Here is a 16,796-nt window from a genome sequence, read left to right as displayed (position 1 = left end):
GATAATAACTATTAGATCTCTCTTTATAAAGTTCAACAAAACCATGAATCTTCTTGGACCCTTTTGATTCATCCCGCTAGATTTAACACACTTTTTTTTTTTCCTCAAGTATCTGGGCTTTGCTTTGATAGAATAAAGAAAGAGAGAACAGGGACATACACACAAGAGTATTGGACCATGCCCAAGTCCTGTAAAAGTTTTCTGGAAAGGTTAAATGGTCCTCAGTCTGTATTCATCCTTTGCACAGCTTTGGTCAGACCTTTCATTACCAATGGAAAGTTTCTGGTTTTATTAACGTATTTATAAAGATCATGCCATTTCTTTTCTAGGATACTTCAGTTCCTGCAATACATTATCAGGGGTCAGTTTTGCTCAGCTGTTTGAGATAAATAATAGAACTGACGCAGAAGGAAAGTCAGAAATAAATTTTCAGTCTAGAGCTTGTGATATAATGTAGCTAGTAAGAGAAAAACTTCTCAGTGGTACTTTTCTCAATTACTACAACAGTATTTTATAATGGTGCAAATCTGGTAATTAGAGCAGAAGAGTAATTTTTTTTTGTATTCAATACAAGGATTTATGACTTCCTTTTCTGCCATTGCATGTCTTGTAGAGTAGGCATAGATTCTAATTTAGCAAATTTAAAGATGTCGAATGGGTTCTGTACTCTAATTTGGGATGGGGTACATATGCCTGTGGAGAGAAGTCACTGAAGATAATGAGCTTTTTAAATGCTGTACCCTCAGGTGTCTGTTTACAAGATCACAGTTTGCAGTCATCTTGTAAGCTGCAATATTGGAATCTGTGGAAATGTTCCCATCATATGGCCATACCAGCTCAAGCTGGTGCCAAATGCTAAACTTCTCATGCTTGTTTAAGGAAAGATTGTATCTGCAGTTTAGTCCAGACATTGCAGAAAAATCAGCTTATATGTCAGTTCTTTTAATACTTTTAATAGAATTATTAACAGGCGCTCCTCATATATGCAAAATACAACAGTCAAACATTTTAAAAGATTCAAGGATATTTTCGCAAGTTCTGCTGCTAAAAAATATATATACTTGCAGCAATTACATGAGATAAAGGGGAATGTACACCATTTTTTTATGCAAGAACAACGCAGTTGATATTATGAAGGTGGATTTCAGCTGAGTGGATGCATGGGTGTGGTGTGTGTGCATGCATGCAGGTGAATCACACCAAAATCCTTGGAATTTGTCATCAAATACTGTATTTTTTCCAGTATTTACCTAGTTCTTGCTAGTTGCTATTTGCCACCTTCTGAAGTGGTTGGAAAAGGTTATTTCTTAATTTTTCCAAAGGATCTTTTCTACTACTTTGAAGACTTGATCAAAATAGATTTAAAATGAGAACATAAAATGTGTAGTTAAAGGACACTTTTTGCTCTTTTTTTATCTGCAGATGAAAAGTATAGAAAATTGGAGATCTCCAAAAAACAGTGTAGAACATTCACTTCTGAAATTACGTTCCTTTGGCAAGGTGCATGGAAAAGATTTGGAAAAAAACAGAACATAAGTGCTGGCAAAATTGGTAGGAATGTCGGAAAAAAATTTTAAGTGTTGCCATAAGAATTCTTTGAAAATCCTCACTTATTCACATATGAAATGAAAGTAAAAAAGCATCTGTCCTCTTTTATGCACACCGACCCAATAAAACTGAATAATTGTATTTAGCAAAGTACAAAGTTTTCTAAACAGAGCTCAGTCTGGTTTTGGCTTTCTTTGTCATTTATTCCACTACACTAAAATATTGTGGTTGAATATGGGCATATTTTGGAAAAAAACCATCAACCACTGAACAAAACAGTGAATATAAAAAGAAGAAAATATTGAAGTTTGCAAAGATGATTCTTTTGGTTCAAACATGAATTTTTTAGGACTAACTATTAGTACAGTAAAAAAGATCTTGGACCTGTACACATTTTTTCACTCATCCTAGTATAGGTAAATTTGAATTTCCTGCAGAATTTTTACCTCTGTGACTAGTTTCTTTACTCGAACGGAAGAAAAGCTTGCATGTTAAGGTCCTGATCCTATAAACATTTTGTCATGTTGAAAATCTAATGTGTTTTAGTATTACATGAAGCAGTTGAGCTGCTTCTATCTATAAGATTATACTTAGCTGTTTGAAGTATCAGAAGGGTCATTTGAAATTGTAAACTGAATTTCTTGCATTTGCTTGATTTGTTTATTTTTCATTCTATGTAAATGTAGCTGTCCTTCAGTGAAAACAAATAGGAATCCTAAACAAAAAATGAAAATCAGTCTTGTGTGGCTCAGAAATTATCACACTTTTAAAAAGGATAATATATAAAATTATTTCACAATCTAAAATAATAATAATAATGAAAAATTATTTTAATTTCCTAATTCCCTCTAAATATTTTCTCTTGTTTATATGGGTGTACCTTCTTACTGTCTGTTTATTGCAATCATATTTGTTTCACACCCAGCACTGTTAAAAGTAATAACTAGATACATAATATCATTACTGTGATTTACAGTCAGTAGAATTCCTAATTGATTTGGTCCTTTATGTTGAACAGTTCGGGCCGTGGTACTTGCCTTGATAATGAGCCTCCCAAGCGTGACTTTCTTTATCCAGCTGTGGCCCCAGGTCAGGTGTATGATGCTGATGAACAGTGTCGCTTCCAGTATGGAGCAACATCCCGCCAATGTAAATATGGGGTAAGAAGTCTTAATCCTTATGCTGAGTGTTCTGCTTAGTCATTTGTATATATTCCTTTATAGCATAAATCTTTAGTTAGTTGTAGTAGTGGGTTACAGATTTCCAATAGCATGGCCGGTGCCATCATTTGTAAGCAAAGGGTTAATTTTAATCCTTATGCTGCATCTTTTGCTCAAGCCCTTTGTATGTGCTGTACACTAAATGTGGGTAACGATGAGCTGGGTAAGCTGTTCTTTAATTGCAGGGAGAAAAAGAACCCAGAACACTCGAGCCCGATCCTTGTAAAGTGTAATTGAGAATTTTCCCTGATTTCACTTGACTGAGATCAGGTTTATGTTGTATTAATCTTTAAACATGAAGTCTATTTTTTTGGCTGTAATCTTTCCATATAAAGCTACATTTTGAAGTTCCTTTTGTACTTGTATTGATTTATCAGATATGATTTTATTTTCTTGTCTGTTTGTTTGTTTGTTTTTCCCCTGACATTGAGTCTATTGCATCTCACATTATTCAGATATCTATTTTTCAAAGATGAATTATGGTTCTGGGACTAGATGAATATGAAGCTAGATAGCTGGATAGAATACTGAGTAGCAAAGTACTAGTAAAGATTTGGCTGTACCAGTGTGCAATAATTAAAGAAAATAAATTTACAGTAGAAATAAAAATCTTCACATGTAGGTCATTGTGTTACAAATATTTACTTAAAATCTTCCAGCCAAAAGTATGCAGTTAAAGGCAAAAAAAGCATTCTGCTATACTTGTTATGAAATAATCCGCTGAGACCACATTAAGTAAACATTGAGAACATATCTTATGATTTAGAAGTAAATAGCTTTAATAATTTAAAAATTTTAGATTGTTCAGATAAATTAATGAAATAAACCAAGAAATTAAGTTTTTAATATTTCTGGGGTGATGAATTCAATATTATTGTTGGGATGCCTCTTTGGCAGATTGCATTTTGGAAAGGATTTAAGAGCTATGTAGCTGGCTAACTAGCTCTGAGTCTTCTGATTCCTCATCAAGCCTCTTTTGGCCTTTATTGTTCCTTTTTAGGTTCTTACTTCCCATCACTATTTTTAATGGCTCTATTTCCTGTCTCTTCATCTAAATAATACCATTTTTATTTTTCTTTTTTTTTCTTACAAATTTTCACCACAATCTTTTATATGAGGACTAGAGAAATCTGCAGCTATTTAATCTATGATTTATAGCACACTTTTTGGAGACATAATGCATTCTAAATTAAAGTGGAAAGTTCATAGTGTGCAAAACCTGGCTTTTCCACATATATGTAGAGTTTTTTAAACACTGCTAAGCTGTGTAGCCATTATTGTGATGATTGTACTGCACAGTGCGTTTTCTTTATTAAACCAGTTTATAAACCAGAAATAACTGGAAGTAATGAAGACATATAGATTATCTTTCCTTTTTGCCTTCCACTTTCTTTTTTTAAAAAGGTTTTTTTGGAATTCCCTAAGAGTTATGGAAAAGATTTGACACTTACTTGAGGCAATGTCTTCATGAAATGAAGCTATGTCTTCATTACCAGACCTCTGAATTGATATAGGGTGAAGTGTTCCATCAGTGTGCCATCAATATGAACATAACTTCCAAGTGTCTCAGAAAATAACCACACTTTTTTGATCACAGGATTCAAACTGAATATATTAATATTTAAGTTATTGTAAAAGTCTGGTAGTGTCCATTCTAATAATAATAATAAATAATATGCATTTAAAATAGTATATACATTTAAAATATTATCTGCCATGACCATTGCTCTTTAAATGTGACCATGGTGATTATTATCTTAGAGATTTGAAATTATAATTTTGAAGCAGGGGAGAAACAGCTTTTGGGAGATTGTAGTGCAGATGAAAATAACCTACTTAGAAAAGATTTCTTTATATATGAAAGGGTATCAGGACTGAAGAATGAAACTGGATCTAAATTACAGGACAAGCTAAATTGAATACTCTGCTCAACTCTGTTATTTTCAAAAGTAAACAGTCAGTGCTTTGGATATTTCTTTTCAATGTCCTGTTCACTGAAGATGCCATTAATAGTTCATGGATCTTTTTTGAACAGACACATGTGTAACTATGATGGAAAACCAGCAAAAACTAATTATTTACAGTGAATGTAGTTCATATACTAGCTCCTTTCAAGCATTTCTTTTAGCCCTCTTTATTTGAAGCATCTAATAAAAAAGGTGTAGAGCAGGTTTTCCAACAGGGAGTTTTGTGACCCAAAAGAATATAAATTCCAAGTGTCGGACAAAATTGCTTGCATTTTGCTTTTGCTCATTTTCTTTATTGGTTTTTAGTGGCAACCCATGACAAGAGAAACAGTTGAACTCTCAAATCAAAATACATGCAGACAGAAAGTCTTCTGTGGCCTGTGATGGACCTGTTGATATAATTGGTTTTAAAATAACTTGCGAAATCTTCACATTCTTTCTGCTTAGGAATTCTCCCATAATCTTCTAGCCTTTAGAAAAAGAACCTCTTTCAACCACATAGCTTTAATATTAATCTGCGTTGCCTTTTCTCCCTTATTTCTTCATCTGCTTCCTCTGGATGTTAAGTTAAACTGTTGCTTTAGATCATAGATCCTGAAATTCTGCAATGAATTTTTCACTGTTAAAGTCGGAGCTGTTCTTGTTTAGGAATGTGAAGTTAAATAACATGAAGAGGTGTTAGACCAATTAAAGCATCAGAACTCAATCACTAAAGGGACTGAAAGTTTCTGCTTTTGTGTGTGTTTGTTTACTGACAAGGGGACAATCTGGCATGAAAAAGAGCTCTTCAGTTTTGGTGCTATTTTGAGGACTACTCCTAATCAAACTATTTAGTTACATTGGACGGAACTCTTGTAGCAGAAGCATTGCAGCTATAGGTCAGATTTCTCTGTGTTTAGCATATTAAGTGAGACAAGGTGATGCCTTAGCTCTTTGAGCTGAAAAAATAAAGCTGTATTTTAGCAAGTAGACACTGATCTTTTTAGTGTTACATGTGCATTGTTCTGTATACTGTACTATACTAATCTATATACTATACTATGTCCCTTTTGATACAGGGAAAATGTTACAGAATTTAGGTGAGGAAATGAGTATTTGAACAAAAAAGTGAAACACAATGTCTCAAGCTATTTAAAATATTTCATTTTAAGGGTATATTTTCACACTCAGGAGAATGTTAAATTTATAACTACCAGTGAACTAAATTCTAATGGTGGAAATTGCACCATTCAATGCTGATGCATAGCTTTTTCCTAAAAGCAATACATGCTTTCAGGTATCTTACTGAATTCACTGCAGTGGAAGACTTTGAGGTTGTTAGAAAGAGTGCTAGTTCCTCTTCAGTTATGTAACTGCTGGATAACCTACATCTTCTAGGATGATGCAGTGTGGATTTTCTTCTGCTGATTGTCAGATGTGTCTCAATTCTCTGCTCTGTGTTTTAGTTCCACTAATAGTTCAGAACCTCCTTTAGTCTTTTGGTTTAGCTGATTGTAAGGGAAACTTTTTCATTGACTTCTGGTCTCCCTAACCTTTGAGCATCTGCCTAGTAACAGTTGGCTGTTGGCTGTCTCTGGGTTAACTTAGGAAAGAATTGCAGTCTTGACTTTTGATTTCCCTGCTTTATGAGTTTAAATAATACCTGAAGAATGCCTAATTTACTGATTTTGTGGTTCAAAATAATGCTCTGCTTTAGAGCTTGCCCCTACATTTTTAGAAGAGTGGCTGAAACCTCAGACATTTTAAAAGCAGTTAATACTTTATGCATATGGTTGGTATTGCTGTATTGCATTTTATGATCTGTGAAACTGCTGGCTGCTAGCAGCAGGGTTTCAGAGATAGTAACTTACAATTATTTGGTGTATTTTTCTTGCATTTTATGCTTTTCTACCAGCATTCATCAGCTGACTTTAAAATCCAGGAGACTAAATATGTTACTATATATTTATAGTTCTAAAATATTTCCACTAGGCCAAGAAGCCTGAATTGCAATTCACCCTAGTCATCGGGTGATAAAAATTTTAACGTTCATTAATTAAACAGTCACTTTTCTCTTGAAATAGGGATGTAGTTTACTCCAATTAAATGAAGAGCAGTAGTATTGAGCTTAAGGTAGGGGTTTTATAGGAAGATAGAAGCAGAAGTAGATTCTGGAAGCTGGTGATTTTTCACAAGGAAAGGCAGAGAAGCCTGTTGTATCTTTCCATCAAAGCTCTGTTTTCCTTTTGTTCCCTCACTGTTGATACTATGCCTAGGATCATGCATTTAGTTAAATTTGGGCATACTAACAACTCACTGTAAAGTGACTTTTTTGACCCCAGCTTCATATATCATACCATAACTAAGTTGCCCTTATGCTTGTTGTTAGCTGAGCACATGTAGTTTCATCAGATGGATTTACGTTGCATGACTCACAAAGTGATGTTAAAAGTATGTGCAAGCAAAGAGAGGAATTGAAGATACTGGTATCATACTCTGTCATTTTTGTCAACTTTTTTTTTTTTGCTTCCCAGTCTGTTGAAAGAACTTTGCTACTATTGTGCAGGCCTTTGGCATTACAAATGATTAAAGTTTCAAGCTTTTCTTGTGTAAGGTCTTACAGGATTGTGTTGTAATTAAAGGAATTTTATTACCTCTTTTTTTAAATTTTATGATGTGTATAGCCAAGGCAAGCCTCAGAAGTTTTTCCTTTCTGGAACCTAAAGCAGTTCTGCATCCTTTTTCAAAGTTCCTTCAGTCCCCTTTTTTTCTTCTTTAGGACTATCTTGTCTCCAAACCCCACTCTTTTTCCTTTCTTTCTGTATTTGTTTTTCTCTTTCTCTCTCTTAGAGACACAGATATCAGCACCAATGTGCCTGTATCTTATGAATGCTGTTAAGGAAGTGCAAGGAGAAGGTGGTGATCAGAACAGAAGTGCATTAGATGATTGTAGAAGTAGTAATGGATGAGATTCCAGATACTGGAATGTTGTTTGAATAAAGATGGATAGGTTGCATGGGTTTGAAAGGGAAGATGGTACTTGGAGGTGATTGACCTTGTAGGGTTCCTTTAGTTTCCTTAAGGTTCACATAAGCACCCAATGTTTGTGAAAGAATTTTGGAAACATAATATGAAGGTGGGACTTAAGTTTTGTGTTTTGTTTCACATTCTTTGGTGTGTAATTCACCACTTATTGAGTTTTTGGTAGTGAAGTGCTAAAATGGTAACTTTTGGTTGCTTATCTGAACAAAACTTTGAACCTTCTGAAGTTCACTTACAAATAAGGGTCTTCTAGTTTTAGTCGAGTTGCCATCTTCATTTCAGCAATGAGCCTGAAAATACTCTGTTGATAATTATCAGGTCTGAATTGCAATTCAAGCTAATTGTTTTTATGCTCTCTTTAGCAAATGCTCATAAAGAGGTGCAGCATATTAAAAATTAAACATTATGAAATAACGGACAAGTCCATTTCAGATTTTATGAAATTTTATGAAAAAAGGTGAACCTCCCAAATTATCATAATTTATTATGCCTTGTGAATGTATTCCCCATCTTTAAAAAAAAAATTAATTTTATGGGCTGAGCTACTAACTTTTGTTGGAAGCTTTCATGAGTATTGAAAACAAGAACAGCACAGCAATTTGATCATTGCTTATATGACTGAGTTTTCCTTGTGCTGTGTTGTAACAATTTATGATGATTATGATATAGGATGCTTAGATGTTACATAATTTGAAATGCCTATATGTAACTCTGCATGATGCAACAGAAAGAGGCTCCATCATTTATAATACTTAGGCAAAATGAAGGTAATTTGATTTGCTGTGTTTTTTTCTCTAGATGGGTTCAGCTTTGTTTAATTTACTGCAAATACAAGCATCCGAATTCCAAACTGAAGTCATGGAACTCTAAGATACACCGTTACAGGTTGTCATCTATCTTGTCTTGATCTTGTGAAAGGCCTCAGCTTCAGTTTATGTTTCCTGGATTTTTAAATTTTTTCCTTTGTTTACTTTACAAATTAGTAGTTACTAAATCCACACATTTGGAGATGGACTTTCAAGTAATTTATTAATTTTCAGATTATCCTTCTTTCTCTTAGTTTCATTGAATTATTCAAACAAATATAATGTTGGCAAAATATGTGTTAGCTTCATCCTTTTCAGGAAGAAAAGACTACCCTAAAAGGGTCACCTCTTGGTGGGTTGGTGTGCGTGGGTGTGTGTGCTTGTGTGTGTGTGTGAGTGTGTGAAAAAAAGCAGTATACTTTCTATTAGTTATTTTGGGCCTGACTTTTCCAGGGCAGTTTCTTGTATGTTTTAAGAGGGGCTTATTAAAAACTATTGGTTAGAGGTGTTACATAAATGGTGGTAGTAAGGAAATAGCTACTGTCAATAACTACAGTAGTAGAATGTATAGGATTCATGGGGTTGAGCTGGAGAAGAGAAAGCTTTATTAACCTTAGTCAGAACTTTAACTTTCCAAGGTCAGTTGAAAATAAAGAAGACATAGCCATAGGAACACCTGGTCTAATTCCATTTTCATGTAATGAAATAACAGCACAGATGGATTTTTTACTTCTTGTTGGGTATCTCATTTGTTTTCAAATGACTGACTATTAAAGTTATTTTTCATTTCATGTACAGGGTGATGGAGAATATACTTCAGAGTCTATATTTTCTTTTAAATGCATTACAGCAGGGTAAAATAAACAGTATCTTAAATTTGTCTATATTTAAAAGATATTACAAAATCCTTTCATTTCTTGAGTTTAATATAAATTATGTCTACAAGTTGATACATTGTGTTATTTATTTATTTTTGTGGATCTTTAGTGCTCAAATAGTTTCTCTTTGAGGAAATACTCTGGTGATTTTAAGATATGGTATATCTGTCTCAAACAGAACTCCTTTCTGATTTAAGTAGAGGTTTCTGGTCACACATTAACAGTATGACAAAGCCCATAGTAATTTTACTCCACTATCATCTTGTCTTTAGGGATTTACTGAGGTAAATTCCTGCTGAAATTACGGTCTGAAAAAGAACAATCAGAAGATGTCAGTAATAATATCTTGTTTTGATGTACTGCTTCTCAAAACAATTTAGGAATAAATGTTTTTCTCATTTTGTAAAGTAGGGAGGTGAGTTGACCTGCTTGTAATCTTCCAACAAACAGATGAATGATTAAAATAGTTTTGGAGCACTGTATTCATTAATTCACATTGCTTAATTAAAATGTCAGGCTGGTATTAGATCAGTGAATTAGAAGAGTCTAATGCACCCGAGAAGTCTGAATATACAGACAGAATACTATTGAAAGGAAGTTGCCAAATGCTTCCATTTGTAGACACAAATGGTGAAGACATTAATTATTATTTCCACTTACATGATATGTAGAAGGTATACTTGTGTAGGTATATCAGAAGTGGGATTCTGCTCATAAACTCTGGAGCAAAATCCAGAATTCTGGATTAAAATAATCCTGAAACACAGATGTTTTAAAACTCCACACTGCTATCCTGATTTTTCGCTTTTGTCCATATTGGAATGTTCAAAATCTTTGTTTCTTAATGCAGTTGAATGTTTTGCTTTTCAGAACATTGGAGCAAACCCCATGAAGTCAGGACAGCTGCTAGCTTAGACATTTGAACTTGGTCAGATTTAAAATAAATAGAAGGTCACAAGTAGAATTATCACAGTCTGACTCTTTTTTTATTTGACAATATAAAACACACATGAAGAATGAGCAAGTAAATTACACCAATTTTGTTCAACGAAATGAGGAAGTAAATTAAAGATTAAAGTAAATAAAGCAGGATTATTATGGGAGGACCTCATGCTGTGCCTGAAAATAATTCATTGTATGTTTTCATTTTGAAATCCGTACTGTATTGAAGTTTGGATTCATGGTCAGTTTAGATGTGAAATTGATTTAGTGTTGTTGAAATTTAGCACTTTAGTTGGTTGCTGTAAAATTTGTAATCGAAGTAAATTTTTCAAGAAGTTATGTGATGTATCTTCTGTTACTTCTGAGTTTATTTTAATTAGTATATTTATTTATGTGTGTCTTAATTTGAAGATTTTTCAACTGAGTGAGAAAAAATATTGTTCAGAGTTTTAAGTATATATTTATACTGCTTGCATTTCTTTATTGAAAGAAAGCTACTTTGAAAAGTTCTGCATTGGCTACAGCTAGATTTTTACAAGTGGCAGTATATCTCCCAAAACAGGCTTAATAATTTTAAGTTTTCATAGAGCCAGACACTAAATAGGGTGAATTAACTTAGGCCTAACTGTCAAAAATTGGATGGAAAGTCCAGGAATCACCAGTTTTCATTCCATGCAATTTCAAATCATTCCTATAGTCTATTTTTTTAATGGACTATAGAGAATATAGCTTGCTTCTGCCAATCATGAAACTAAATACACTGTTCTAAATCCCTGAAAAAATCAGGCATCGGCTTATTTTAAACATTGTAAATAATTCTGCATTCTCCAAGAAAAGATTCTACTGTTGAAATGTTGCTGCAGCTGCTAGAGAGTAACGTATAAATAGATCAAATTTATATGCAGTACAATGCAAGAATTATGAATCTTGGGGTAAAACATAACAGTTGCTCCTGTTGATGTGTATAGAACACATCATATAGGTGTATAGGTGCCATATACTCATTCATTACTTCAGAGAAACAATTAACCTGGAGGGGAGTGGACAATAACTTTAATTCATTCACATTGTCTTTTTCTTTTTCTTTCAAGTTTCATTATGGAACCTATAAAAAGATTTTTTGTGGAATATTATTTCAAGCAGCAGTTAAATAAAATGAAACAGTAAGCATTATCATAAGATCATTTTAAAAATCTTGTTATATTCCAAATTTAAAAAAAAAATTTAAAATATAAAATATGCATAAGGAAGTTGTGAACTCTTGCACAGATCCCAAAGCAATATAGTAAATATTATTGTGTAAGTAATTTACTGTAAGAGCAAACATCTCTTCATTCTTTTGTGTGTACACAGCTGAATCCAGGGGCAACTGAAGCAACTGTGGAGATTTCCAGTGTTCACCCGATTTTGGATCATGCCCACTTTATGAATTTCAACCCTTTGCTAGTTTTAACAATTTATCTCCAATATTAGCAGAACTGGCTTAATTTAAATTAATATATGGGCAAAACCAAATGAGAAAATATGGTAGGAACAGAAAGATTATTTGAAAATTTCAGTTAGTTTAACACTGACAACGTAGGGAAATAGGACAGGATGAATCATTTATGGACGAGCAGCTGCAAATCTAAAAAGCCTAAAGGAAATATTTTAACACGCAGGTTAGTTAGTGCTAACTACAAATGCACTGCTTTAACAAGTGTTGCAGAAGAGGAATGCATCTAGTCTGAGGTCAAAAACTTTCTTTTTACATAAAGGAAAGAAAAATTATTGTTGCTGTTTCATCTCTCAAGATTATTGGTATCCTTTTTGGCAGGTAATTTGGAGGCAGATAGCAGCCTTAATGGAGGCACTACAGCTCATCTGAAGACTACTTCTGTAACAACACTAAAATATACTAAGCCCAGTCTTAGCACAAGTCAAGAAAAAAAGTAATTATAGAACATTACTTGCGTGGCAGGTGTGAAAAATAAATTATTGTCTAGTTTTGATGCTTCCAGAATGTTTTTTTGGGCAGAATACTCTTAGGAAAAATATAGTGGTTTCAAAATTGCTGCCATCACAGCCATTTTTAGATTTTTAGCTGCAGACCACATCTTAATTGTCTCTGTTCAAAACAAATTTGTGTATACATGTGTGTATGAGGACTGGAAGAAATTTTAGGCTTTTATTCTGATCAACTTGCTTCTGCCTTCTTTCCTAGGAAGTGTGTAGAGAGCTCTGGTGCCTCAGCAAAAGTAACCGCTGTGTTACCAACAGCATTCCAGCAGCAGAAGGTACTCTTTGCCAAACAGGGAGCATTGAAAAGGGGGTGAGTGCAAAAAATTTTATTGTTTGAAGACGCAATTTATTGTTCAAAGACAACAAGAAGAAAGAACTAGAAAATCAAAATCAGCAATTATTAAGTTAATTAAGTTCAAACAAAAACATAGTTTATCATAATACCTGTGCATTGTAATGTAAAGTGTCCTAAAGAATTTTTTCACTATTATTTTATATGTGTAATTTAATAAAATATTTATCCTCTCTAAAACTCTAGAGCCTGGATCAAAAAACAACCCCAAAACATGTTCTATTTCTTCTGTCTATTTTTTGAGTGATTTTTTTTTTGTAAAAACTCTTTTAATATAATCTTTATTTGATTTTATACCACTCTTCCATTAAGAATTGTTACAGCTTTAGGTCTGCCATGGACTTTGAAAATGTGCAACATAATCTAGAGCCTGAACTATGTCATTTTGTTAGAAGGGAAAAGAATTTTATTTTTTCAGATATATGCCAAATCATACAAGCATATAAAAAAAAGGATGACTCCATAAAAGGGTTTTATAAAAGCCTGTATTTCCCAGTGACCTTTCTATTTTGACTTTGAATTATTTTTTCATTATTCAGTAATGCTTGCATAACTGTTTGGCTTTACAGACTTTGATGTACAGTCAGATAAACTCTTCTACCTAACAGAAAAGTACAGAAAGACAGTGTTGCAATAGATACATTTAGCACTACAATATCTGTCTGATATGAGAATCTTGATTTTAAAACCATCTCTGTATATCACTTTTTTCTCAGTTACAAGGCAAAATCTATTCAGATCTTGAAAAGGAGAGAAAAAAATATTTTAGTTGATTTTAAAGATATGTACTGGGCAGGGAAAAAAATGCATTCTGCATACCTTTTTTCAAGATAATCTATCTTATGCAGGTTTTATACCACGTGAAGAGAGCTTGTTCTATTAAACCATTTCCAGTATCTGTCTGAGAGTGGCTGCATCTGTTAATGAGAGTCAGTGATCGAGATTGGAATTTTTTCTGAACTTCTATTTTCACTCCGACTTTTTGTCATGCTAGCTGAGCTGGTTTCAACAAAGATAACAGTGCATTTTGACTTGCAATCTGATGTTTAAACAACAAGAATGAAAGCTTTTGGGCAGCTGTCACAGTTTATTAATGCGTGTTGACAGCTTCATTCAGGGCCTATGTCCTGGTATCGTTCCGATGGCTTTTCCATGCTGGGTTTGGAAATATTGGTAAACCATGTTAAATAAATTTATTAAACTGGTCATTTTAAAAAACAGAGTGAATAGAGTTAGCCAATGAAAAAGAGAGACGTTCACAGTTTTACCAAAAATGTTACCCTCTATTAGAGTCATAGAAAATGTTAGAAGCCATGCTCTTAAATCAGCAGTCTAGGTTTAGTTTGGAACCATCCTTCTTTTTGATGACAAAGAGCAATTTACCTCAACTTATGTTTTTTGAACCATGAGATTACAAGCTGGGATTCTTTTAGACACTGTTCATTTATTCCCTTGTCAAGAAGTTTTAATCAGTTTGCTCTCTGCCAAACATCTTTTTCCAGTCATCAGTATATTCCAGTCATCAGTATATATCAGTATATATCAGTATATATATAATCTATTGTGAGATTTTAGAGGGAAATGAGAGAATCCATACCGTTTTACAAAGATAAACCTGTTAACCAAAGAGGCTTGTTAGCAGCGGAGAATTGTGTCTATGAACTGTATCCACAAAGTTTCTGTAAATTAATAGTTCCTAGTAGCAATAAACCAGAAATCATGAGCTCTTTCCAAATATGTAATTTCCTTTCCCAAAGAGTAATATGAAATAAATAGGTTACTGCAGTGTAACACCTTCTTAGTGTTGTTGTTATGATGATGGTGATGATGATGATGATGATTATTATTATTATTACTACATTTGTACTGCTGTCACGCCTAAAAGCCCCAACCAAGTTAAGCCCTATTTTGATGGATTCTGTGCGAATATATAATAAATTAAATTTCCAGCTCTAAATACCTAACAAGATCTCAGAGTCTTTAATTGTGTTTATATATTTACTTATGTATTATGTGTAACAAAAAACCCAAACCATAATTTGGTGCAATATATATTAATATCTTATTGGCAGAATGTGTAGGGATTTCTACAATTAAAACAGACTAACCTTCTATAATAAAACCTTTCAGTTGTTTTTATAAACTTGCCAAGCTTTTAACCCTTTGGGTTGAAACGTAGATATCTGCTTACCCTGAAGGCTTTTAGAATGTTTTCCATAAGAGTTATTTATCTGTTGTCTGAATACAGCGAAAAAGAATAGAATTGTTTCTTGCTGCTGATGGAACTGTTACATCTGTTCTCTCTTGAAGCTTTAATATATTCATGATTTGGTGAAGGGTTTTATATATCAGCTGCATTCAAAAAGGTACACTCTTCTCATTTGTAATGAGAATTTTAAATATGCGTGAAGTTTCTCTCTGGTATTTCTACAGATGTGGTTGTGAAGGTAAATTAACTGATAGATTTTTTAAAAATTTAAAAATAAAAAAAAGTATTTCCAGAGATGTGGTTGTGAAGGTAAATTAACTGATAGATTTTTTTTTTTTTAATTGTGCGTATAAAACAATAAAAAAAAACCCAGATAGGAACACTTATGTTGTGTTTTAATTTAAAGTAATAAAAAAGTGACCCTTTCTGTAGATCATAGATTACATCCATCCTAGGGATAGAAGAGATGGGCAAACATGCAAAAAATGCAAACACAGTGCTGAAAGGACAGTTTATCTAGCTTCATTGTGGGATGATTTAATACGTTATTGGACATTAACATAAAATAAATGTAGGTTAGTATTGAACATAACATTTTCTTGCAAAATAATTGTAGAATAGATGATTGTAAATTAGTAGTTAAAATTTACATTAATATTTTTCTTCGTCATACAAAATAGGAAATAATTTTTTCTCTATATTAGAGTACTTGCTGTGTGGTTTTGCTAAAAGAACACTATTATAAATGCTAATTCTCTAAAGCAGCTAATACTTGTAAAAGTGATTTCAAATGTGCCACCATATATTTTATTTTCATTAGTTACTTCTTTAGGAAAAATTTTAGAGTGTTTTTATTCACAGAGGATTTCCATATTTTATGCATATTTGAATGCATCACTGTCATCTTTCTGCTGAAATAATGGAAAATTGTTCTTTCAATGTTAGAGAAAAATTAATATTTCAGACCTAAACCTTCTGTGAAGAACTGTTCTTTTAAAATAGCTGTCACCTCCTCTTCTTTCTTCATATGGTGATTACTCAATAGTCCTAACCTCATTATAGCACATGCAATTGCTGTAATTTTTGGAGGAACCACATTTCTGCAGTCCCACTAGAAGTAATGAAGACTTTTGTCATTTTTAATTACTATGACAGATGCAGATTCTCTGCATCACTGGCTTCTAGTGAAAGATAAATTTTTACTAGAAAATTAAGAGACACAGAGGTGAGCATTAAATCCTCAGATTTAAGTTCAGTAGATGAGAAACCCCAGCATTTAAAGAGGTTTTACAGGGCAGTGTGGGAATGTGGAAGACAATGTTTGCATGACAGTGGAAATTATACACTATAGGGATTTTATACAGCTTTGAAACAATAAAGTAGGTAAATTGTACCTGTCTATTGTCTCTATAGTTCTAATAGTATGGAATTAGGATAGTAAACCTATTCACTTTTATATCTGTGATATTATGAGTTTAAATCTGAGTATTGTAATATTTTAATCTTAAATCTGAGGTTTTTAATCTTGCATTTCTTAGCTTGGATCTTGATATGTTTGTTATGTATGTAGTATAATTTAAATTAAATTAGTTGCTTACATTTTTACTCTTGGAAGCATTTTCATTTTTAGCCTTTGACTTTAGCATTAAATATCTTTTCATGTACTTTTTTGGCATCTCTAATAGATTGTAACATGGAGATTTTGACATTTAGTAATAAAATTTCTATCAATTTATCCATGTAAGAGAAGAAAAATATTATTTTAGGCACTCCTCTAGCTCACTTTATACTCTACCCTTATTGTGTCGTGAGAGGCATTGCAAAACACTGTGATAATGAGGGGTGGACACAG

At 33.0% G+C, this 16,796-nt stretch overlaps 1 protein-coding gene across 3 annotated transcripts in view; it reads left to right on the top strand.

Annotated features, from left to right (window-relative positions):
- Window positions 1-16,796, top strand: part of ADAMTS6 (ADAM metallopeptidase with thrombospondin type 1 motif 6) — a 145,124-nt gene that overhangs the window by 81,644 nt on the left and 46,684 nt on the right. For all 3 annotated transcript variants that reach the window (XM_039710000.1, XM_039709998.1, XM_039709999.1), the window contains exons 11-12: window positions 2,567-2,708; window positions 12,586-12,693. In XM_039710000.1, coding sequence (XP_039565934.1) covers window positions 2,567-2,708; window positions 12,586-12,693 — 250 coding nt within the window. The remainder of the gene's footprint in view (window positions 1-2,566; window positions 2,709-12,585; window positions 12,694-16,796) is intronic.

This window comes from Passer montanus, unplaced genomic scaffold, assembly GCF_014805655.1.
Source record: "Passer montanus isolate IOZ18808 unplaced genomic scaffold, ASM1480565v1 scaffold22, whole genome shotgun sequence".
In the NCBI taxonomy this organism is placed as follows: domain Eukaryota; kingdom Metazoa; phylum Chordata; class Aves; order Passeriformes; family Passeridae; genus Passer; species Passer montanus.
This window is presented reverse-complemented; position numbering and strand designations above follow the sequence as displayed.